This window comes from Thunnus thynnus, chromosome 11 (genome assembly GCF_963924715.1).
Source record: "Thunnus thynnus chromosome 11, fThuThy2.1, whole genome shotgun sequence".
Classification (NCBI taxonomy): Eukaryota; Metazoa; Chordata; class Actinopteri; order Scombriformes; family Scombridae; genus Thunnus; species Thunnus thynnus.
Window position 1 is genome coordinate 18,740,173 of NC_089527.1, and position 26,371 is coordinate 18,766,543.

Here is a 26,371-nt window from a genome sequence, read left to right on the forward strand (position 1 = left end):
TTTTAGGATTGATTAAGATTTTATTGTTTGCCTTGAAATCATTAAATGTGCTAGCAACAATCTATCTCTCTGACCTTTTACAACCACGTGTCTCATCAAGGTCACTCAGGTCTGCTGACCAGTTGCTTCTGGTTGTCCCAAGATCAAGGTTGAAGCACAGGGGAGACTGTGCCTTTGCAGTTGTAGCCCCCAAATTCTGGAAGAGCTGCCTTCTCTTGTTAGGCTGGCCCCTACACTGCCTGTTTTTAAATCCCATCTTGAAACATATCTTGATTCCTTGGCTTTTAATTCAGTATGAAAGTTACTTTTCTTTTTCTTATGGTCTTATTGCTTTTTTATTGTCTTTTCGTCTTTTAAAACTAGTCTGAGTTTTTATTGTGGTGTTTTGTGGTTTTTGCTGTTTTGATTGTACAGTACTTTGGACAACTGTTGTTTTAACATGAGCTTCATAAATAAACTTGACTTGACGTCTGACCTCAGGTGGCTGACTCTTCTATCCAATATCATGCTGATACAACGTGGGTCTTTGGTTTGCAGCAAGTATTACACTTTCATCTGTTTCTGGCTGACCTGAGAGTGACATGAGGCCACAACAAGGTTCTCCTTCAGTCTGCTTCGAGATGGAGGCTGACGTTTGGCCTTCTGAGCCAGCAGGCCTTTTGCTTTGTGTGCGCTGGTGTCTAGCCGCTCAGTCTCAGGGACCAACTCACTCCAGTCTTGCTCTACAGGAGCAAGAAAACAAACACATACCAAATAAATCAAAGGACAGTGCACGGTTTAAATTATTTACCAGAGTTAACTGGAGTTTATGGTTTGCACTTGTGAATGTTTTACAGAACACAAAATTAAAGTGTGATGTTGTACTGTTGTTGTAAATTTTATTTTATTCCACCCTTTGTACCTAACAGTGAGTCAACAGACTGTGTGTTGGTCACTGGGTCTTGGCTGCTTTGTCTCTCGTCCACTGCTGAGTCATGACCACTCTGACAGTCCACACCTGAGGCCCCTCTGGACTCCAGGGCAACTACCTATGGACAAAACAACATCCAGATTCAATGTCTCTAACAAGTCTGCTGTGGTGTACAAACATTTTTTTTTTTTTGAGATTGGGTCTTACTCTGTTCTGCAAGCTCTCCATCTGCTCCTTGTACCACTTGTCTTTTTCATCTAGATTTTTTTTCAGCTCCTCCTCCTTCTTCACAAAGTCTATCTCTCTGGGGAGGAAAACAAGGAAATGTGGTTTCAGATCAGTCCTTCACCTTGTAAACATATTCTATTTTATGTGATTATCACTAAATTCATGGTTTCCGGCAGTGTACTGCAAGCCTGGCAGCCCGCCGGGCCTCAGTTGACCCCCCGCCAGGCCTGAGCAACAGGGATTTTAAAAAAATAAGTATTTTAAGATGTTTTCTAAACTAAAATGCATGTTATTTGAATATTTTGAATGTTGATTTATACAAGTAGCGTAGCTCCTTTAGGGAATAGCTCAGTGCGGAGCGAGTGTGAAGTTGAAAGAGAGCGTGCGTGTGACAGTGAGGCTGCAGCTAGTGAAGCAACCCGCCTACCATTCAAGAGCAGGCTGAGCAGGCAGAGAGCGGGAGAATTTCTGCCGCAAACAAGCACTGGGACTTGGGGAGTCATGAGAGCAGCTTCTCGATAACAGCTATGTGTGTTTACAGCAGAGAGCAGGAGGGAGGACAGATGTCTCACTCCGCTACTCTGTGCCGAGACTCTGGTGCTACGGATGTTCACGGAGCAGACGCTTTCAGTTTATAACTGTAACATCTGTCATCCCACTAAGTATTGATATCACGCTTAGTATTTCATACGGTTTTTTATTTGATGAGGGCGCTGATATGCGAAAATGGGTTTTATTTCTATAAAAAACCGAGCAAAATGACACAGGGGTCAGTGAGCAAGTAATGTAATGGGTGTATGCCCCAACACAGTGTATCACTGGTAACACCTTTACACATGGCAACACGTTTTGCTTGGCACCAACTCCCCTTCAGATTATTTCCAAAAATTCCCATAGACCCAAATTATTCAATACAATAAAAACAGTAATGAACCACAATGTCACTATTTATCTAGCTGCAACACCTGCTGCATATAAAAATTCCTTTAAACTGTGTATTGGCAAGATTGAAACGATAAAATTCCTTATCTCAACCCCTCCCACGATCCCTCACTCACTTCTGCTGGTAGTCCTTGAGTAGTTTCTTGGCCTTGTTGTACTTCTTGTCCAGGGTCTCATACTGCATCTGAGTCTCAGATAATTGTTCGTTGACGCTCTTACACAGGGCCTGGGCTTCCAGCCAGTAACTCTCCAACTTGAGGATCTTCTCGTTGCCATCTTCCATCTTTTGCTCCAGCGCAGACTCTCTGGCTTCCCACAATGATTTGTCCTCCTCAGACACTCTTAGCTATGAAGAGATGGTGTCATGTTACTTTGGTTGACTAAATTATATTTGTTTAGCAGTTGGGCCACAGCACTGAGACAGTTGGTGTGTCACTTCCTGTATAAGTTAATCGTTTAAAAAGAACTGGGTGACACATTTTGTTGAGCATTAGCCCATTTTCATCAATATTTCACGTACAACATTTTTTTGATCTTGCTACTGAATTTAAGTGTACAACCTAACCTAACCAAATTTACAAAACATAACTTCTGATTAAAAAACAAAGTTTAGAAGCAAAGACAGTCTACTGAGAAAACACCAAAAAAAAGATATCATATATACGGACTTGAATATTTTGAATGTTGATTTTAGTTCCATCATACCTTTTCCTTGAGTTGATGTATCTCAGCTATGGCAATGCTGTGTTTGAGCTGCAGCTATGGAAAGAGGAAACATTTTGTTACAACCATTATGTTATTTAATCTTTGGTTGCCTAAACAGAGCACTGAAACTTTCATTTTGATTCTAAATCACATGAGACTGAGAGTCACGGTGCGGCTGATACCTCTTTGAACTTGAAGGCCATCTGAGAGCTGTCCATGTTGGTCGGCATAAACAAAGACTCTGAATCAGGCAGCTCAAACACCTCTACGTTCTGCCCTGGAGAGAAGTTGGAGCCCAGAATTCTCTCATCCAGTCCGTCCTCTTCCTCATAGCGCTCCTCCTGAAATATGATATCACACATGGCATCAAATATTCCAAACGTAAACACACCCTACATGCCTGGGAACATGCTCAGCATGTGCCAACAACACTCCCAGTGGCAGAGTTCACCGCAGTCTGGGGAGAACATTGCAATGCAATCAATACATCATCATATCCAAACATCAGAGGGCTGGTCCACAAGAGGCGCCACAGAAGTTTGGCTACACGTCTGTAGCATGGCAGACATAAAACACATTAACATGAACTAAATTCTCAGTGAATACAGACACTGTGCATAACCACAAGGCTACCAAGAATGGTGTGAACTTCCTTCTTGTAAATTATGCCACATTCCTTTTTTGTCTTTGTCTGCTCTAGTAAATCCTACATATATTCGAAGCGGAGCTGCAACGATTAGTCGATCATCAGAAAACAACTATTTTGATAATCGATTAATCGTTTCAGTCATTTTTCAAGACAAAAATGCAAAATATTTGATGGTTCCACCATTCCAGCTTCTGAAAAGTGAAGATTGCAGTTTTTCCCTTTTCATATATGATATAATATATATATATATATATATATATATATATATATATATATATATATATATATATATATATATATATATATAATATAATACATTTTAATTGAATATCTTAACATTTTAGACCGTTAGTCAGACAAAACAAGTAATTTGAAGACATTACTATGGCCTCTGTGAAATTGTGAATGCCATTTTTTTTAACATTTCATAGCCTTAACGATTAATTGACTAATCAAGAAAATAATCAACATATTAATTGATAATGAAAATAATCGGTAGATGCAGCCCTAATTCTAAGCCCATATTCTCGGTATGTGTACTGTAAAAACAGAAGCCTGTGGCTGCTTGAACTTCAGAAAGCAAACATTTCACAACTAAGGCAGACAGCCGGCGGCTGAGTATCCACCACAGCAGAATGGTGACACACCGCTTACTCATAGCCAGCTGCTCGTTTCCCTGTTGAGCTCAGTGAACCTGGAAGATAGAGGGGTGGTAGAAGGGCTTAGGATCAGCAGTGACGAGACTTTCTGACCAGGTGACTCACCTCCTCTGTGGAGTGTTCAAAGGGGTCATCAAGGTGTTGTTGCTGCTGCTGCTGGTTCTTCTCCTGCTCTAGTGTCTCACTTATGAGGCGGGCTACCTCACTCTGCGTCCCTGGCTTTTCCCGACCAATCAAGAACCTGTTTGTTAGAGCATGTTAGTGTGCCATATAATGGTATATTTTACTAGCACTACAGCTTCAGTCATTTCTTGCTCACTCACTACAGGGAAATGCAAATTTTTGTGGATTCAGTTAAAGCCTGATCCTATCATGTGCCTAGTGTTTCCTCTTTTGCTTAAAAGGATAAACACTACTCATTCATGGCCTCTGGACTCTCAGGAAATAAAACAGTTTACCAGTTATTTCTAATGACTGTGAGATAACAGCGGCTCAATCTGGTCATCAACAAAATCTTTGCAATCAGGTTATTTCTAGGAGCGGAGGAGATGGCCTTTGAGCTGACCTCACTGTGCCTTTGGTGTTCTTCAGGACTGTAGCAGCAAACAGTTGGGTGACTCCCACCAGACTCACACCATCCACCTCCACTATCTGATCATTCACCTGTATGCTAGAGAGACAGAACACAATAATGACAAGGAGAGGTTTTCAAAGCATTTCCACTCAAGAGTTATGCACCATCTTTAAGGTAACTGCAAAGATTTACAAAACATACAGTAGCCTAAATGCAGCTGGCAATAAATCAAATCTAAATTTGCCTGGGAAACAGAAGTAGTGAGACTGTTTACTTAAGCTTCCTCGAGAGGTTATAAATAGATCTGGTTTGAGGAATTCCTGGAGTATGACATTAAAAACTGTTGTAGTGCAGTGTACAGTGAGTGTGCGCCATGTTTCCCGTTGTATCAAAAACATTAAGAGTGAAACCCTTATGAAGAAAAAGAGTTGGGTTGTGCAAAAAGAGGGTGTCAGCATTGTAACTCACCGTCCATCTCTCTCAGCTGCTCCCTGCTCTGTTATGGTTTTTACAAAAATGCCAAGCTTCTCAAGACCCTGGTCGGCTCCCACTCCCATTCCTATGATACTGATGCCAAGTCCATTGTCTCCTAGATGCAGGGACATTACAGAGGACTTAGAAATGAGCAAAGAATTGTATACAAATTTGCTTAATTCCACACATTTTTGCCTTTGACATTCAGACATGGTGGGAATTGTGGTACTGAGAAACAGCTTTCATGTTTATATATCATTTTATAGCATGTGTCAACATAAATATTGCCAGTTAACGCCTGAACCATCAACCCTCATCATAATTATCTAAATCACAACCCTAAAACATTCAAATACACAAACCAAAGTCACACATACTGTTTATCTTTGTAGGGCAGCACATATGAATATTTTCCTCCTTATGCAATGCTCCTCACCACTTGCTTATGACTCGCAGGAAATTATGTTCAGTGTTATTAAACTCACCTTTCTCAATCTCCACAGGGAACACATCCATCTTCTCCACTCTCTTCTCCAGCTCATACTCTGCAGACGCTGCAACAGGGTCCACATCTTCATTGCGTCGATCATAATCTTCATTAGAGAAGGTACTGAAGACCTGTGTTTGTCAAAATATAAATAGTGCTTAGCAACAATACAACACCTCTTGTGGCCTGACCAATAAGTTAGGCTTCTGACAGATTCAGGAGTATCTCTGGGAACTGCACACATATAGGCGTATTAATTTCACTTTTTAGTTATTTTAAATGATCATTTATCTGGGCAAACTGACCAAGGACGTATTCTTAATTTGGGAGAAATTACACGGGGAGGGAGAAATACAAGCATACTTCAACTCTTCACGGTGCCTTTGTAGGGAAAATCCAGGGTTCAGCGCATTCCTCAAGCACATTTAAACAGATGCTGATGAACACCAGAGAGCCCTTTGATGAAAAGTCACTCCTTTATTTATCAAACTGTGCCCATTGTTCTCATCGCCACAATAGTGTAAAACAGAGATTATAAAGCTTCATAATCTTTAGTCATCTAACTTTATGGGCTGCGTTTCTCTGCAACTCTTGATGAATGTCTTTTGTTTCTTAAGTGAATGATTTATTAAATCACGTGAAAATGTTGAACACATGTAAATCAAGTGTCATACTGACATTACAGTATGCGTTCCCAAGACATACTCTTGAGGACTCTGATCAGAGTTTTTAAGAAGCTGTGAACTTTGCAGGCAGGCCTCGCAAAAAGCTCTGGATGAGTCCCTGCGGCTGTTTTCTGGTTGGAATTACAAAGCACACACTCACACACACACACACACACAGTGCGCCAGAACATGAGCAGTGCAGAAAGTAGGGCACAGCTGGGGAGAGCTAAGCAGTGAATGCAGCATAGATCAATGTTCAGAGGTGACAAGTTTTGTCATCAGTACTATTTTTTAAAAAATTACATAAAATAAAGAGCAATAAAAACAAACCCCCCCAAAAAACAAATCCCATAACCTTTAGTGAACTGACCCAGTGCTCAACACCAGCCTTACGGGTTATTTCATAAACAATACTCTGTGCTATTTACCTTGAATAGCACTGATACTTTCAAGCTGAAATGGTATCCATAATCCACTCGGAAAAAAAACTCCCAGGGTCGAGCTAAATTGAGCACTACAGTATTCTGCATAAAATGGATTGGAAACGACCATCTGTTGTGACTCTGTTGCTACAGCGTAGTAACAGTATGCAGCTCATTCAGTATTAAGACAACATTAGCAGTACTGCAAGGCCCCGTGAATTCTCTTCAAGCCAACAAGGCCTGCTGGGATATCCAAGCAGATTCTTACAAGTCTTCTTTGAACTCTGCAAGATCACTGATCATAGTCTATTAAAATATTTCCAAGGAATCTTTTCATAACCAATGAGTGAGTTCATTCATGAGACAAATTTATGAATATAAAGCATTTAATCAAATAGATTAGATGTTAGAGCAGACTCCATCAGGAGCTAATGCCTGATTATGGGGATGAACCCAATAGTGGGTCCGTAATGTAAACCCCCTGCTAAGTCATCATCAGTCCTCCTAATCTGGGTGGAGTCATGATGGTGGTGGTAGAAGGATGTCAAAAGATGCACCCTACAGGTGTAGCTGATTATTTGGCTCCACTGTGTGTAAGTGTGTAAGTTTTAGGCTTATTGACGGAATGGAGCAAAACAGGAGAAATTTGCCTCTGGAAAATTAAACAGAAGACAGAAGGAAAACGTTATGGAAGGAATGAAGCTAAGAGTCATGATTTATATGAATGAAAAGGATAAAAATAATTGAATTAAATACATAAAAATGATTTAGAAGATAGTCTTAAACCTCACAGTTGCAACTTCAGAAACTTGAGATTTGAATTTGGGATTTAATTTTGGATTTCATCCTAGTCTTGACGCAGGAGGATAGACTCAAGTTTTTTGATTCATTATTCCATATAGGCACACAAGCATCTTGAACCGTGACTAATTGCATCAAGTATTGTGTGTGCTTTGACCAGATTTTTTTTGCCAGTTTCTCTTTTTAAATTACATTATGTTTTTTGTGGGTATGACATTATCAAATTAAGTTAAGTTAGAGAGCTGGGATAAAGGTTTCCTTGGAAGAGCAGGAGCCAGGCTATAACATGCACAAACCAAGGCATGCAAACGCCCGCAAGCTCAAAAACACCCTTTGTGAGGGCCGAGACAGAAGCAGTCTATTTGAGACATATTTTGGGCAAAATATGACTGTTTGTTGCCTGTGATACTGTATTCTGAATGACAACAAAATTTACAAATCAGCAAACTTGTAATGTGATGTACACTCACTGGCCACTTCATTAGGAACAGCTGTGCAATCTAATTCAATCCAATACAGCAGTGATGCCATAAATTGTACATTTATGAGGTTTATACATTTTCAGTTTTTGTTGACATTGTCAGAAAGGTGATAATTCTACTTTATGTTTATTATTGAGGTCGTAGTGGGGGGTGGTGCTGTACTAGGCTGCATTACATTGAATGGTGTTCCTAATATTTTGTCCACTCCATTGGCATACATGAGGGGGGCAGATTAACCTGCTGGGGGACCCCGGGGCATAAACGAGGTGTGGGCCCAAAATGACCCCCTGCTCATCCCCCTTTCTGTGCAATGTTCAATAACTTTCTGCTTTTACACACTGCAGACTATAAATAACATATTTTCCCCCAAGCCTCAGAAACCAACCACTACTCTGTATTTCTTCGGAGAGTTTGGGGATTGTAGGGAGCTCAGGAGATTTGGATTCTGCAGTTTAAATTTAAACATGGTGGGTATTTCACAGACTAATTCCAGCATTTTTGAATTTTGTTGACATTGGAAGTATATTAGTTTTTATATATGAACAATGCATGAACAAATATTCCTTGTTTGCCAAAATGTCATTCACAGACAAAGATATGTACAATTTGTTATTCTACATACTGCAATGATGTTGTTTAGAGAGGTACAACAACTATCTGTTGGAGCTATATTGTAGTTATAAGAATCCAACAACAGAATCCAAATAGACTTGGTTTGGGAAGGGTAATGCTGTGAAAAAAGTGCCCTCAACACAATTCAGCAATACACCGCATATGAAAATCCACTGTATTTTACTATAGAGAAGTGAGAATTTTCTGTAGTGGGCATTTGAAACATGTCATTGGTATAAAATCATGGTTAAAAGCAAATGTCATAGAAGTCAGTCTTAGGAATGGTCAGTCAGCATTAAGGTAAGGTCCAGAAGTCTGAGAATGGGAAAGTGGTCTCAGACTTTGGATGCAACCTTGGTTTGGTGTCACGGTTCCGTTTTCGTATAGCAGGGGGAAAAATAAAAGGTAGAAAATAATATTTTGGTCCTTAATTTTGAAAAATGTAAACATCCAACAATGGCTCACAGTTTAGTTGCTGCAGTGGAAACTATTACTGAAACAGTTCAGTTGTGCTGCAGTAGAAACTATTACTGAAACACTTAAGTTGTGCTGCCGTAGAAAAGAAAACACCTTTTCTGTTTCTTGCAAGGAGTCAGAACCCCTGCTAATAGCTGTTTTATTGTCTAACTGTACATAAAGCAGTTGAAACTAGCTCCACCTCCAGCAGCTACAACAGTAACATGCTGCTTACACACTGATGCTTCAGTATTAATAATCTAATGATGTCATAGATAATAATGTATGAGTCAGAGGGACCAAACCACTACTTTTACTTTAATACTTTTAAACTACATTTTTCTCTCTCAGAACTGGTTCTTGCGACGTGTTGTTTGAAATCAAACGTGTTTATCGCTGTTCTGAACGGCTCCACTCAAAGGCAGAGTGAAAAGTCGACCGTCACAGAGAGGGGAGGGGGTCAAGGGGACACAGTATTGTTTCACTACGAAGATAATGGAGCATATTTTAATAATAGTGTTGCACTTGGTCAGTGTTATGGGTCTCTAGTTTGTCATTCTGACGACAGCGACACTACAGGGCATCCATGTCCTGTGATATTCTCTGAGCTTTTTTGCTACATTTCTCAAATAACAGTACAACTCTGTGATTGCAACTTCAAATCCCTCAGATGTTATTTACTGTTAGTGGTGAATCATTACAATCCAATGACTCATCAAGCTCCAGCATGTTAGAACCTAATAAACTGGCTTACTCAACACACAAAAATTGAGCAGTTAGGTGATGAGTTGCATTCTACTGTATATCTTAGATATCTGAAGCCACTTATCCTTGTCCCTGTGGCAAATGTTTGAGTTGTGTTCCCATTATGTAAAGAGTGGCAACCCAAAGTGTGGTTAACACAATCAAAATCATTCCAACAACAAGAGGATATGACCATTAACCAAGTAAAAAAAAAAAGGGAGTAATGCTATAGGACTACAGGATTGACTCAGACATTTGCCATGAGGACGTCTGATGTAATCAAGTAAATATTTCCACTCTGGGCATCAGAATCTGAGGTCTAGATCCTGCAGCATGTCCAGACTTGAGGAATCGGCCACAAACAATCTCCTTCTCCCACTGTCTTTCTGTCTCCTCACTGTGTAGCCTTTGGACACGGCCCAGAACAGCTGTGCAGATAGTATGTTTCCATAATAACTCACCAAACTCTTACATGGGGGTTTCAATATGTCATGGTGAATTACTACCATTTCCATTTGACAACATCCATGCTCATTTTTTTACACACAGGGTCCAAAATTAACTTTTTGACTCACCTGCAAGTGGACTGGTAGATTAAAAAAATCCACCGTTCAAGCATATTTTTTTACCAGCCAAAATAATAAATTGTCAAATATACATTTGTTTCAGTACATTTCATTGAGATAATAAGGTATTAATTTAGTTTAGTGGAGAGCTGCGATGTTGAGTAGCTGATGTCCTGTATGGTAAACAGTGCCGCGAAACTGTAGGAGGACTCGAGACGGTCTGTAGCTGGCACTCTTTCACCTCAGACCGTCTCAAACACTCCTCCAGTTTCACCGCACTGTTTAGACACACGTAAAACACACATATGGTGCTTGTATCTACACTGTATAAGGACAAACATGAGTAATTTCCTCCGAGCCATCATGCCAGATATTTTATTACATGACTGTTTTGGTACAAACATTTACCCACCAGTGTGGCGGATAACCTCCCAAGATTTACTTGCCAAACGGAAAATCTTCCTGCCTTTAACAATTGGCGGGTATTAATTTCAGATCCTGTTTACACACATTTTATAAAAGTGGAATAATACTGTTTTATCATGAAAACAAGATGCACGTGTATTTGGTATGTTTGCAGGTACCCATCTCATGCAGCCTCCCAAACCGAATGACAGAAGAATGCTAATCATGAGGCCTCTACCCTCTGTTAACCTTTGTGAGTTCTCCTTCCTTTATCTCTTAAGCAAAGCTTATAACAAGGCTTTGTTCCCTCCCCCAAAAAATTATTTTGTGTTTTCTCCCATGGCATATAGATCTCTTATCTTTATTACACAAAGGCGAGGCCACTGCACAAAACAGTGAAGATTAAAACTTGTTTTCAAATAATCAACAAGTAACTCATTTTTGCCATGCTTGCGTCTTGAAACCAAAACTCCATGTCTCTGAACAACAAGTTTGAAAGGGCTTCTATTAATAGGACAGACAAAGCTTATCAACTTCTAATTTAGATGCTTAAAAATGGATTCACAGAACTAGAGCAGACAGAAATGTCATTAAGGCTGAAAAATGCTTTTCACTTTCTGACTTTGGAGACTGAAAGTAATCAAGGATCAAAAATGTAGGTTAATAGAATATAGGGAGCCCCACTGCATCCTGAGCCCCAGCAGTTCAGCTCAACTTCTCCCTCCTACTTCCCCTCCTGACTCCCATGTCTGACTTTCCTGTTGCCATGGACTCCCAGGCCTTTTTCGAACAATGTTCTGTTCTTTGCTGTAACCTAATCACTCAACCACTGTCTTATTTGCAAGAAAGACAGAAATCAATCTCTTTATTAAGCACTCCCTCTGGAAAAATCTTTACAGACAGCTCATTGTTATCACTGTCTCCAGTAATCAGACCGAACACACCACTTTTAATCAGGCAGGCAAAAAAGTATTCAAGTTCATACGTAAAAGGATATTTAATGTGTCCTTTTGATGCCAATTTCTTCTAAAATATTACTGTGGCCACTACAGTTGTGATGCGGATCAGTAGACTGTTATGCCATCTTCATATTTCCATTTCCTCCAGAACTCTTGGTTCCAGCAGTATGTGTGGGCTGGTCATCCGTCTTCAACAACTACAGTGGTCTGTTTAATCTAGATGTGCTCACATGCACAGATGTACACATGCCCACACCCAAACTGAATACCTTTCCATCTTTCCCTCATTCCCATTCCCACAACAGAATACCAATGTGGGAAATGAGTCAGCAGCTGCGAGGAAAGCAAACCAGAGAAATCTTTTGCCAGTGCAAAACGAGGGCTGACCACTGGATTGGAGGGCTTGTAATGTAAGCGGGCCTACAAAAAGACAACAAATCAAAACATGCTGCGTGAGCCAGCTGGGGCAGGGGTGGTGGCCTGGCGCTGATCATAGAGCAATTAGGAAAGAAGGCATGAGGCCCAGTATTTTAGTCCAGTGTAAACACACCAGGAAAAAGAACAAAATATAGCCACAAGCGGCAATGATCAGGGTCCAAGCAGATTGCGAGCATTTGGATGCTTGTGTCTTTTTTAATTGACAAGGAGCAAAACTCTTGATTTTCTTTAAATTAAATTAAATTAAATTAAATTAATTGTGATCATCACTATATGCTGATGCTCTGTTGAGGTATGAAAATCTACTCTCAGTAACATTTAGCTTACGACCTACAACCTTCGGTAAAGATGTGTTTCACATGACTACAGCTGTAGCTATTTTAATAAGAATTGATTTGCTTGTATAATTGAAATGGATTGATGTATCAAAATTTCTCAACTTAAGATCAGTGAAGTCTGTAGAAGATCTTGACTAAGTTTGGGATGATTGGTCCAGAAAAAAATATATATATAAATTGCAAAATTTGACATTTTTAGAGCAGAAGACCAGTTGAGCAAAGATGCAAATGAGAGGTTAAAATGATGAAAGAATTTTGACTCTAGGCCAAGATATATATATATATATATATATATATATATATATATAGATAGATAGATAGATAGATAGATATATATATAGACATGCCCTTGAAATAATTAACACTTTTTGAAGTTCGCACTGATGAACTAAAACAGATACAATCATGTTTATATGCCTGAAACTTCAAAGTGTTAATGCATGACCTACAGCAGGAATAGGTGGAGTCAGAGAGGAACACAGTGACATAATGGAATCACATTTCCAAAGAACATCAAACACAAACAGGCTAAACAGGTTTGTTTATAAATGGCCCACAAAAGCTACTTTTGTCCCACAAGGGCTGCTGAAAACTTTTAACACACAGTTACTGTTAACATTCAGTAAAAATACACAGCACCCGCAGATGTGTCTGCCTTTAATCACATAATGAAAGTGTTCAAGGCAATCGCAATCAGCCCGAGACTCATCCCATGCCAAGTCGTTTAATGAACAGCATTGAGCTGCCCGCATTAGTATTCCACCCATGTGGCGATAGTCTTGTCAGATAGTCACCCGCAAGCCCAGGTGGCTGAAGGGAGCCCAGATACTATGAGGGCCTTTCTGCTGGTTGGATGAGGGTGGAGTCTTGTCAGACATTCCTCTGGCCCGCAGAAGACCCATTTCAGATAGGAAGTGGAAAGTGTAACACTACCGGATGAATTTGCTACAGGGGCCAGAGTCCAAACTGTGAGTATGCCCTTTTATGCTTTTCACTCACATGAAATACAGATGGAGAAGCCCTACTGAAATCAGATGTTAACTTTCCAGCATATATGAATTGGCAGAATGTGCTTCTGCAAAGACACCACAGGGTACAAATTAAAATTTTGTCATCATGCTCCACATTACTGTCTACAACCTGTACTCTACCTGACACAGGTGAAATGTCTACAGATACTAAACACAAGTTTTACTTTTCATATATGGGACATTAAACTGACAAAAGGAGGTGTGTGCTTGAACAATGCCCAATGTGGACAGTGTAATTATCTACAGTGCAAACAAAGAAAGAAATGCTGAATTCTCTCCGTTACAATGAACTCTACAATCCTTCACCACACCCTGTGTGTTGGAGACGTGACACTGAGTTCACTTGACCAAGAACTGCTGGCGGTACTTCCTGATACTCTGTGAGGATGGGGAAAAGCAGCAGGTGCCTGGTTTCAGACATTTTCTTTTTCTGTAATAGTTAACAGGTTCTCGACTCCATTTCCACATGCCCTCGTGTGCAACGTGACACAAGACACATAAAATCCGAGTTGACCTCTCCAGATATCCAACATAACTGCCCTGGAAATGACTGTGTAGTCTTTGTCCTCAAGCAAATAACACACCTGCAGCTGGGTGTGTGAATCATTCAATAAACCTTGGCTTTTTGCTGCTACTATAGGGTTCAGCGTTTAAATAAATTCCAGTAGATGCTAACCTGTAAACTGCTAAACAAATGTGATCTGAGGTTGAAAAGTTTCTCTGGATAAAAACATTTCCATGCACGCAAACTGAATAATACAGGCCTGTTTTTCATTTGCACTTGTAGAGGAAACAACATCCTCTCTATGGAGACCAAACTTATATTTTTAAAGCAGTGGTGCAATATTTATACGGCTCATACAGCCAGAGGGTATAGCAGACTTATTGATACAGCAGCAATGGGAATGCAGCGAGTGTGACTGTGTTACCATATATGCAGAAGAATCTTCCTCTCACAAAACATCATAAAACAACTGTAATACTTTTTTCTTTCAAACACATTTTGGCTATTTTCATCACAATGGAACTACATGCCATAGCACATTCAATAGCAACTGTAGACATCCAATATTTGCCTTGACATAGGACTTTCACTTCTAGCAATCATCAAATCACCCTCTACTAATCCTGACTGTCTTAGAAAATCCCTGTTCATCCAGTTTGTCTTTTCAGCATTGATAAGAGTGATCTATGTTGAGAATGGACGTCTCCTCTCCTTCACAAAGAGAACCTTTCTTCCACACAGGACACCTCCCCTGTCAAGAAGACTTGGGTTACGTAGGGACCTAATCCCGTTGTGAGCCAGAAGCACAAAGCACTTCCTCTCTCCTAGTCGGCTACAACACAAGAGTGCTCGCTCACAGTGGCAGCTCTGACTAGCAGACTGTGGAGAGTCATGCAGTGCCAACGGGAGGCTTTTGTTAGCTTGGTCACAGGTAGAAATGTTGGTTGAGGGACATGTGTGTGACTTAGTTGGCTAACACGCATACCACGCAACCTTGACCCCATAGTTTTAATCCAAGTGTATGTCACTGTTCTGAAAAATCTGTTCCTTCCAGTCTGTCTACTACATGCTCCAATTCATGCAATTATAAACTTAAAATAACATGCAGACATTTTTGGACTGGCTAAGTATCTTCACATTACATTGATTCTACTTTCCATATTTCAAAGCAGACAGGTGGCAGGGTGGAATAGGGACAGGGTGCAAAACTGTCTGAATTCTTTTAATATTGTACATACTTACTAATATTTTAAGTATTTACTGAACATTACATACTATTAGTCCATACAATTCAATATCGAATTGACTTTCATGTCCAAAATACATACAAGAACTTTGTTGCCATATTATTTAGCTTTGATGCAAAGCTAACACATACTTTATGATCAAGATGTTAGAAATATACATCGATTATAATTTGGATTGATCAACATGGATCACCATTTTTCTTGCTCAGTTGCTATTCAGAAAAAACCCACTGACATGGACAATACCATAATAACCATAGTACTTGTCCCATTAGTATTGTGGGAGAGTTTGATCATTCTGGTAGAGCTGAACCAATTAGTAAATTCATCAATAAGTCAATCATCAGAAAAATAATGTGCTATTTTGATGATCAAGTAATCATTTAAATCATTTAAGCTTAAATTCTGCTTTGCTGCTTTTCTTTGATAGTGATGGTAAACAGAATATCTTTGGGTTTTGGACTGTTGGGTGGAAAAAACTCAAGATGTCACCTTCTTTTGCATTTTTGTCTTCATGTGACAGCTGAAAGTGCACAGAGACCAGAAACAGGGGTAAAGAGAAATCTCCATAAAAAATATGCATCTTAACCAATAGGCTAGACCAAATGACTAAGCAGTTAATTGAAAATATAATCTGCAAGTAATGAAAATAATTATTAGTTGTAGCCCTTCATTCCAGGACAATCAGCTTGTAATACCTGGTCCATGTTGTATGCATACTCATACCTTTCACATAAAACTCACATAACTTTACGTGCTAGCATTGCACATGCTAAAATGTACAATGTACAACAACTGGACACAGCAAGTGTCTTTCAACCAACCCTGGTTCAATCATCTTAACTGAAAACACCGATCCCACAAAAGAACACCAAGACTGTTTCCTTTTTTAGCACAGAAAAAACTTTCTAAAAATAATTATTTGTCAAGATGTACACTGAAACAAGCTAACATATCAACGGCTACAACCTTATGTCAGCTATTCTCTTTTGCGTAAAGTCTCCCTGTTGTTATGAACAGTATGTGAACTGCTACAGAGAGGAGACACAATCTAGCAAATTGTTGTGAACTATAAAAGTTGTGTTTATCTCTGTTACTGCTCTACTTGGAGCAGAGGAGACGCACTGTTGTTTGTGTCGCCTCCAGCAGGTCAGCTTCTGGTCCCCTCTCCCAGGACCCCCTGCCAGGATGACTGGGATGGTGGGGAATCCACACCCTGAGATAACAGCACATTTTAAAGCCTGGATAAACACTGAGCTGTTCACAAGCTGTGTGGAATGCACTAGAGTGATTTGTTTTTCCCTGTTTTAGCAAAAATGCTGATTAGATATGGTGATGGTGAAATCTCTATGATGGAAGATATTACCTCCACTTCCACCACACCCCTAAAACACCCACTGGCAATGTTTACAACACATGATGCATGGCAAAACCAAAACAGAATACGCCAGCTGGAATACCAGTTTCAAATACAAAACTGTTAAGCTGGAAGACATCAAATATGAAATATGGATATTATGATATCAGTCTACACACAACATTAGAGATTTTAGTTGCTGTAATGCTGTTATAAAGTGCTTTGTTTTCCTGGTCATCATTTGATACAATTATCAGAACTTAGTTGATTGTTATAGGATAGTTAAATGAATGTTGCTCCTCTCTCTGCTTGGCCATCATCATCATCACTTTTTCCAAACTATTTCTCACATCCCTAGCTGAGATTAGATAATATACAAAAGCGGCTACAATCGTATTTAAAATATCATCACATAATTTACACAGATACAGACTTAAAAATCATGTGATACTAGTGACTTCAACATCACCTAGCTCTACAAAAACAAGACTTCTTCCCTCAGCCTGACTGCTTTTCACAAAAGATTTATATCCTTAAAAATATATGGATAACAAAAAAGAAAAATCAGGAATTCCCCAGCAGTAATAAGATAACTTAGCCATGGTCTATAAAAGTAATTATAAGGGGGAAAAAAATCCCTTTTGATGGGTTGATGGGTATAAGTGAAAAGTCCCTTATGAGTGCAACACATGATTCACAAATTGGGGGAACCACTCTAAAGGAGTAAAAATACCCATCCAGCACACAGAGTCAGGGGTGGCCATGATTTCTTACTGTACATTCTTAAGTTTCTCATGTTTCTACCTCACTGCTGCACTCATTCAGCTGTAGCTCTGCTCTCACAAACTCTTATGCAATGTCAACAATGTCTACAAAAATACAGCAAACAATGTTGTTACCTCATGTCACCAGACTACCCCTACTACTCCTGATCTCCTCCCCAGGGTTTACGAACTAGGAGATAAGGCTGCCAAACTGCCAGCCTCCCTGGTCAATAAGATTAAATAAACCATAGTTTAGAGTTTCCAAACTGTGAAAACACTTGTCTAATGATACAGTGCAGTAGCTGTGACGTCAACATGCCCAACACAAGCATTCATTCACAGCCTCATATACTTGTACTGTCTTGTGTCTACAGGGAGACACCTAGGCCAGACACATTTGCTGAATCAGTGAGACGGCGATTTATAATGAAGGTGCTGTGCAATATGTTTTTAGGAGCTTGAGCTGAGCAGCAATGATTCAGATGTAAACATAAAGTACTTACCAGAATGGGGTCTGTGGAGAACTTGATTTTCCTCTTAAAGGGAGGTTCCTCCTCATCTGACAGACCGGGGGCCTCATAAAAGTCATCATACTCTCTGTACATTTGATCCTCCTCCTCTTCCTCTTCTTCATCCTCTTCTTCCTCCTCCTCTTCCCTTAGGACCTGGTCTACATCCCTGTCATCCACAAATGCTGCGTTCTCAATACCGTACACTACCGGTGAAGCTCTATCCAGGATGCTCTGGCCCCCTTGCTCTCTCTCCTCCTCCGCTACCTCATCATCTTCCTCACGATTCTGTTCACCATCTTGACTCATACCTAAACTGCCTTCCTTTCTCTCCTCTTTCAGCCCGTTGTCCTCCAAGACTCTACCTTCACCAACCGTCTCTGCTACCCTTCGTGTCTCTTTTGTGACATCTCTTGCCATGATATGACGAGCATTGTTGCTGTTCTGCAGGTTCCGAAAGATTCTTTTTGGGTCTGTTGGTGGGTCTTTGTTGCTTTGCACCTTCTGCTCCTCAAACACATTACCTTCAACGTTCTCATCTTCATTCTCCTCACTCTCTGAAGACTCATTCTGAACAACTACAAGTTCTGCCCGTACCATACCCACACCCTTGGGATCCAATGATGATGTTTGGCTGGATGTCTTATCCCTGGTAGGACTATGTACCACATTGTCATTACTCTTGGCTTTTTCAGAGTGTTTGGCCATGTTGGTGTTCTGAAAGCCACAAGCGGATGGAGGAGGCTGCTTCCCATCCCTTGGGGGCGGACTATGTGGCTTGCCTTCATCCCCACCAACAGATGTCCTACTTAATCCATCCCCGGATGATGAGGAGCGCTTGTAGCCTTGGCCAACCGGGGTTGTTTGCTCTGGTGACAGGGGTTTGTTAGTGGCATCAGTTGTTGGAGAAACAGATTTGTAAGCTGCATTGGAAACTGGGAATGTTGGTTTAAGCCCAATACTAGACCCAAAGGATGCTGCCTGGGATATATTTTTGCTAGTAGCATCAGTTACAGGTGAAGAGTTAGTGACTTCTTTAACAGGAGAAGTGGGTTTGTGTATGCTGTCCCTTGTTGGAGAGGTAGGCAGTAAATGTTCAGCGGTGCTGTGTGGTTTAGCAGACACCATTCCCCCTTTAGTAGCAGATATGTTGTTGTCTTCCGAGTCATTCTCAGCCATGTAATTCTCCAACCTCTTGGATATGGGTCCTGCATTTAGTGACACTCTAGACACATGCCTTTTCTCACTATCAGCATTCTCATCTGGTCGACATTTGACTGTTGATGTAGGAGTTTGCTCTGATTTGACAGTGGTCTCAGAGGATCCCGATACTCTGCGTGCACTTTTCCCCTCATCAGAAGCACTTCCGAGAGACAAGCGAGTTACTCCTCTGTTTGGAGACTGCTTTTCGGCTGCAGGCTGCTCTTTGATGCCCCTCTCGAAGAGTTTTCTGGTCACAGAAAACTTCTCTGCCAAAGCCACTTTGTCAATCTCAACATCCTCTCCCTTGGGTGTTTTATCTAAATTAAGAGATTCTGGGCTTGTAGCACTATTTACGTTAGCTCTGTGTGTGTTGACTGGAAACTGCGGCTTTGGCGGGGACACTGGGGCCACCTCAGACTTTAAGGGTACTTTCGCATCTTGGCACTCCTGTTGCTGACCATCCATCTGTAGGAATATGTTCTTTATCTTGTTCACTCGGGTCCCAAAAGGCCTCCCCCTGGAGTCCTCTCTGGTGTCACTGGATCCATTTGCATATGATTTGGCGGCGCCCTCGGACTTTGGCCCATCAAAGGAGCACTTAATGGCGTGGAAGTCAGACTTGTATGCATTTCTGTGAGGGGACGCGCTCCTCAGGGTCCTCTCGCCTCCTTTACTTTCCGCTTTGATCATTTTTGTTTTCTTTTCTATTGATCAATTCGAAAGACTGTTTGGTTGGAGTGTTTTTTTTTGGTGAACTATTATTCCCCCACCTCTACGCAGGCGGTGCCATGGGTCCGGCGGAGCTTCTTTGGAGCACTGTTGTTTCAACTAACGAATCAAAGTGAAGTCATCTGAAGAGAAGAACCAGTAAACTATGTTAATATAGAGACCAGATATCATTATCTCACCATCCCCCATAGTTATTTAAAATGATTAACGTTAAATGTAGGAAACGTTATCTCTATCTACATGCAAATCAAAACAGAAAAAGTGACGTTAAGTAAGCTAAAGGTACGTTAGAACTTGAAGTAACGTTAGGTTAACGTCAACGGTTAGTAACTTATAACGTTAGTTAACGTTCAAAGGTTTTTTTAGTGCTAGTAACTTAGCTGTAGTAGCTTTATGTATTTCGCTGGTTGTCTGACTACTGGCGTTAGCTACACAAAAGTTGACCGTGAAAAATAACTTTAACACGCCATGACTTTTTATTGTACGTAGTTGAACCGGTTAATCAATGTTAGCGTTGTTGGTAGCGCCACATCACAGACAAAAAGACGGAGCAAAGTTACACTTATTGGGCCAACAGTTCAATTCAACCCGGACGTTTAGTGTCTCAGTGAACAATTCATTGTGGCAGTTTGAAGTCCGAGCCGTTGAAAATGTGAACACTGGTCCTGAACACAACAGCGCAGAAATGTCGACAACTTTACAACGCTCTCACCTCTTACTTGCTTCATCGTGTAAGGCGCCGAAAGATCGCCTACAACGTCCCAGTTTTACAGTATCAAACTTGTCCCTTCTTCTTGCTCACCGCCATCATTCCCCGCTCCAGCGTTTTCCTGCCTCCTCCTTGCACTTCCAGACCTGTCGCGGGCTGCGCGCGCACTCGGGTCTGTCTGTCTGTGCGGCGCGCCGGATGAGAACAGAGAGACTCCGACTCGGGAGCGCGCACACATTCCAGGACTGAACCCACCAGTCCACTTCACTCCCTCCCTCCTCCTCCTCCTCCTCCTCCTCCTAGTCCTCCTCCTCCTCCTCCTCCTCCTACTCCTACTCCTCCTACTCTCTCAACAGCACGGCGCGGACACACGAGGAGTTGTAAGACAAAAGCGTGGGAAAGAGCTTACTGTATATCAGACCTCTGCACTGGCAGAAGTCCACACCTAGACTATAAAAACAACTTACACGAGTTCATCTACGCTGCGAAGGTTTTGTAGCCAAGGCTTTAAGATATTTCCAGTAGGAAAGGAGCTTTCCTTATAACCCTTCCACTAGCCTGTGCAATGTTCTGCGAGTTATTATATTTGAGTTATTATAGTATCTTAGCATTAAAGTACTTTGCTGAAGCATCAGTTTCCTTTCAAATGATGTAACATTACTGTACTATGGATGGGAAGTAGATTTGGCAACTGTGGCCCCAAAGCCCCAGGTTCACTGCATGTCAGTGGGTTTTGGTTATCTGATTAATAGGCCCTTTTCATAGAATAAAAAGCACAATTAATACAATTTATGATGTTGAACTTCATTTATCTTAATTCATGTGCTTTAGTTTCAGGGTCTGGCATTGTGAATGCTGGCTGACTGTCACACTGTCATCACGGCTTACTGGAACACTTGAATATTAACAGACCCATCATTAATGTTATTAGTAACACCTGTGTTTTTCCTACAATGACAAGTCAAAATGCCTGCTGTGGAAAAAGCAAGCTGGCTAAATTTGATCCCTGGAATTTGACCCACTCAAATAAAACATAAACTTTGGCAGGTCGTTATTAGCTCATTTTTCATCTTGTAGATGAGCTCTCTGTCAAAGTCTAGTTATAAGATTGTTATTATTGTATTTAGTTCATATTGTACATATTTCTAAATAAAGTTGTATTTAATCAAATTACAGAAATTACTGGAGAACTGATTGGGCTTCATATAACCAAGCTGCCATACAGTCTTCTGTCTGCACTGTACCTCATACAGGCCCAACAACAAATTTGTGCCCATGCAGGAATCCCCTGACCAGGTAATCTGGCCATGACTTGGCACACAAACACAGTAATAAACCCTTTTCCCTTTTCACAACAGACATTTTGACTTGTCAAAGCAGGAAAAGCACAGGTGTTACTAATAACATTAATGATGGCTGCATTCCACTTAGTTGAGCCAGTTCCAGCGCTCTATTGTGCATGTTAACTCACTGACATGGTTTACTGGGACAAGTAATGGAATGGAGCCATCGTTAATGTTATTGATTACACCTGTACCTTTCCTGCCAAAAAGGGGGGGGGGGGGGGGGGGTCTATTACTGAGAGGTTGATTTTGAGGTCACATGCTTCAGGGCAGCGGTAATTTTTCCTTTTTCACATTTTTTTCATTTGAATGAATTTTATGGGCGTAGAAGAGTTGAAAGTATCCAGTATTTCACTAAAAAAGTTAGCTTTTGAGAAAAGTCAGAAAAGAATCAACCAGATTTAGTGTGAAGTGCAGTGTATGTATATGTTTTTCTTTGTTACCCCTTTAATCATCCTTCAGATCCATCTTGGAACAGACCCCCAGGTTGGGAACCACTACAGGGCTCCCTTTAAATCTCATCTCACTGGAGCAGGGCTGCTCTTAAAGGACAGGTTCACAGTTTTATCAAGTCTGTCTTAAAACAATTGTCAGGTGCCCAAATGAACACTGAACGAAGTTTTGCTTGCTGTTATCATTCCTCAAGTTCAAAGTTCAAAAATCCACAGTCCTTGTTCTGTGCAAAATTGTATTCCAAAGTTTATCTGAGGCTAATATGAAGCTTCAGATGTCCAAATTGGTCAAAGCAAGCGGATATACATCTTCCAAAGTTAGTCTTTTAATACAAATTTCCCTCTTTTGTCACTTAAACATGGAAGATATCCACTTGATTTGACTAATTTGAGTGGCCAAAGCCTTATCTGAAGGCTCTGTGAAACTATGCTTTAAGGTCTAAAGGTCTCTCAGTAGGTCTACATCCCTCTGTGTCACCTCTTGTCAGGTTTTAATGTACTCAATGCATTAAAAACAATAAACAGGAAACACAGCATAAAATATTCAGACATAAATAAGGGGATAAAACAATTTAAACAAATAATTAAAGACAGGTAAATATGTAAGTGCAAGGCAGATAATGATGGGTGCTCAATGTTAAGTCAAAGGCAGTGAAGAACATGAACGTTAGTCTTTGTCTATTTTTAAATCAGTCTGATATCCTGTTGAAGTTTGTTCCAGCTCTGTTGTGCACAGTAAACAAGCTGCACCTCCTCACTGTATGAATGAACACCTCACTAGTGTTATTCCAGGTTATGATGTGGGATTAGTGCAACTTCTGAAGTCACAGCAGGTGCGTCTTGTGGCTCAGTGTTCCTTCGCATAAAATTGTCGGTTCATCTGCTCACATTACATTTGGCCTCGATAAAAGTGGGTCGCCAGCAGAGATCCTATATTCTGCATACATTTAGAAGGCTGTGCATGGTATTGTGAGACAACTTCTGATTTCTAACTTCATTATGCTAAAATGATCTGTTCTTCAGTGACAACTGAAACACACTTCATGGATAGAAAGCTGGATAGAAATTGAGCTCTCTCTCAAAACATGATGTAGATAGTTTTAACTTGTCATACTCAGTTAAAATTAGGCCCCTTCCCCAGAGAGCAATAGTGTGCAACTCTTATTATGCAAAACTGTCATGTACTATATTACAGGTTGTACCTGCTTGTTTGAGTCACAGAATACAGAGGTATTGTTTTCATTCAGATCGGTCACAAAGATACTGAATGAGAGTGCAGATAGATTTCCTTGGTGGCTGAGAACCTACATTGCAAAAATATCATCCAATCAAACATAACCTAGGAAACGCAAGACAGATTAAGTGGGAGAAGATATTCTTTGATCTCCACTTTTATGTATATCAACTGAATATTTGAATATATTGTAGAAGATAATGAATTTGCATTGCTCTTTTATATATTTAAGATTATATGTTTTCACTAGTTTTGTATGTTAAATTTGATAAATTGTCTTTGTTTCCACCTACATATTGAAATCGTTTAAAACCATGTATGCAGCTAAACATGAGGATAATTATGTAACAAAATACAAACAATAGCCTGGACTGCAGCGAGAGGCATAAACAGATGGTGATCTATTTAGCAGGAATGTTTTTGTGAGAATAACAGTTGCCTAAAGTGTAATCCCATCTACATATTTAATTACACAATACATAAAATATTGAACCCTCATCAACACTGTGAGCTTTTTCTTCTGGAAAGCATCACTTTTTGCCCTCCTTATCAGATTCTCTTGAAAACATGCTATGAATATGTTGCTGCATTTTAGGCTACTTCAACCCATCGTATCAAGGTTATAAATTAGTGTTTTAAAACATTCAGAAAGACCTCTCTGGAAAAGGTCCAATCCTCAGGCATTTCCTTTGGAGTTATCTGCCCTCGCATTCCATTTGAGACGTGGTTATCTGATATGTGCAGTTTTATATAGATTCTTAAAACTACTCACATATACATTATTTATTTAAGTGTCTTGTTTGATTGCAATGAACATTATGGCTTTCTGAGGTGTTCTGTATTCATTTGTTGTATGTGAATCCTATGACATTTCACCACCATGGTGCTGTGAGCTCTCAGAAATGGGAGTGAAAAATCTTAACAGTGTCAATTATGGAGCACACTGTCCTAAACATCATTTCCTTTTGACTCTGGAATTTAAACTTTGCTCTTTTTTAAATAAGACTCATGACTGCTAAAACAAATCTCAAATTCTCATCTGACAAGAAGAAACAAATAAATTTTAACTGAATCTAAACATACAGTATTTTATAATTGCATGAGTTTCTAAGAGTTTTACATACCAGCAGTAACAAACATATTTCCAAGTGCTCTTCAGCATTTGAAATTATGTTGTGTGTGCACATAAGGGCTGCATGTGTCCGTGTGTTTACCATTTCAAGCTTGCTGGATCATCTCCTAGCAACTGTGGGTCTGAAAAGCCATATATACACAGTCAGTGGGCTTTTTCCCAGGGGTAACATGGCACGCCGCAGCCAAGCCAGTGGTCCCTATGGCAACCTCTCAAACAACATCGAAAGACCAAGACTAACCAAATGGAAACAGGAGCAGGTGAAGATCTTTGGTCAGAGCAGCCAGTGGAACCTTTGAGACAATGTCTCAAACTCAATCCAACACAAAACTGTCTCCACACCTGCTGTTTTTACCTTTTGCTGTAATGTGTTTGATGTTTAAATACTGTCACTGTCAGTCAGACACTTTTCAGTATAGCAAAACTGGAGCCTTTTCAGGATGCAGGACTGCTTGAAGATTTACATGCAAAGGTTAAAAAGATGAATTACCCACTCGTGTCATTGTAAACTTTAAGAGTATCCACAAATGTGTGATTAATTGGTATCTCTGAGAGAACTAAGCGAATGCAAGTGAACTTGTAGCATATGTGAAGTAATACCAAAGGTGTAGTACTGCAGTGAGTAGTGACATCGTCGCACATTGTTATGTGTTGGTCTGTTGCTGCTGTGAGTTGGTGGTATGCAGCACTACAGGAATGTATGTTTTGTGTGTGCATGCCCCAGCCTGAGCTCAGTCTGGCATCCTTCTCACTATTTATTATAACAAGAAAAGGGGCAGACTATGTGATGGGAAGTGCTGATGCCACTCACTCTGAGGAAAAAGATGAAGATTTGCACCCATAAAATGTGAGCATTATAGTTGATTTTTGTCCTTAAACAGTATAGTTTAACAAAATAATCTGAACTCAAGAACTTTGACTTTTAGTTGAGTTTATTTTGTCAAAAACATGTAAAACATGTAAAAATTGTCAACATTGTTTCCAAAATAATTTCAAATGTATTACATGATGGATAACATTTATGAGAACCCACAGTGTTGTGGACATTTTTGCCCATATTAGATATTTCATTGTCAGACTGAGGCCTTGGTTCAATGTTACTTGTTCTTTGTTATATATACTGTTAAGTGGAGTGAATTGCCACTGTGAATTGTGCTTAACATGCAATGACAATCTATCTATCTATCTATCTATCTATCTATCTATCTATCTATCTATCTATCTATCTATCTATCTATCTATCTATCTGGTTACAGATGTAAACAATCTGTTATACACAAGGTAAGTCAGAATTTTTCTCATTTTTCTCTCTAAATGGGGAATTGAATATTTGTCCTATGCTCATACTTTGACTTTTTACAGAGAGAATGCTGCCCTCTTCTGGTATATGACAGTACTGGATTTTAAATATTGATTCCTAAAATGGAATCAACAAAAGCTAATTTATCACACAACAAAAACACTATGTAGCAGCTTCACTTATTAATAATGGCAGCTAAAGACTTGTTTACATCGATAATGTTCAGAAACACTGGTGAAATGGGCCTATTCTTTTAATTATCTATATAAATATTGTTAAATTAAGATTGTATAAAAAAGACTGATTGCACCTTTAATAAGTCAAGCTTTCAAATAAAAGG

The 26,371-nt window shown here is 40.0% G+C and overlaps 1 protein-coding gene across 3 annotated transcripts in view; it reads right to left on the bottom strand.

The window, feature by feature from the left end:
- The window catches only part of ppp1r9ala (protein phosphatase 1 regulatory subunit 9A-like A), a 29,047-nt gene extending 8,287 nt beyond the window's left edge, over window positions 1–20,760 (bottom strand). Inside the window, exons 1-12 of one of the 3 annotated variants that reach the window (XM_067603558.1) lie at window positions 20,574–20,760; window positions 17,924–19,983; window positions 5,627–5,759; window positions 5,136–5,256; window positions 4,659–4,763; window positions 4,199–4,334; window positions 2,968–3,126; window positions 2,786–2,839; window positions 2,197–2,426; window positions 1,118–1,214; window positions 902–1,028; window positions 571–722 (exon numbers count right to left, since the gene is read on the bottom strand). In XM_067603558.1, the coding sequence (XP_067459659.1) occupies window positions 571–722; window positions 902–1,028; window positions 1,118–1,214; window positions 2,197–2,426; window positions 2,786–2,839; window positions 2,968–3,126; window positions 4,199–4,334; window positions 4,659–4,763; window positions 5,136–5,256; window positions 5,627–5,759; window positions 17,924–19,822 (3,213 nt within the window). In that variant the 5' untranslated portion in view covers window positions 19,823–19,983; window positions 20,574–20,760. The remainder of the gene's footprint in view (window positions 1–570; window positions 723–901; window positions 1,029–1,117; window positions 1,215–2,196; window positions 2,427–2,785; window positions 2,840–2,967; window positions 3,127–4,198; window positions 4,335–4,658; window positions 4,764–5,135; window positions 5,257–5,626; window positions 5,760–17,923; window positions 19,984–20,573) is intronic. The other 2 variants (XM_067603559.1, XM_067603560.1) reach the window with 2 other exon arrangements.
- Between the last annotated feature and the right edge of the window lie 5,611 nt (window positions 20,761–26,371).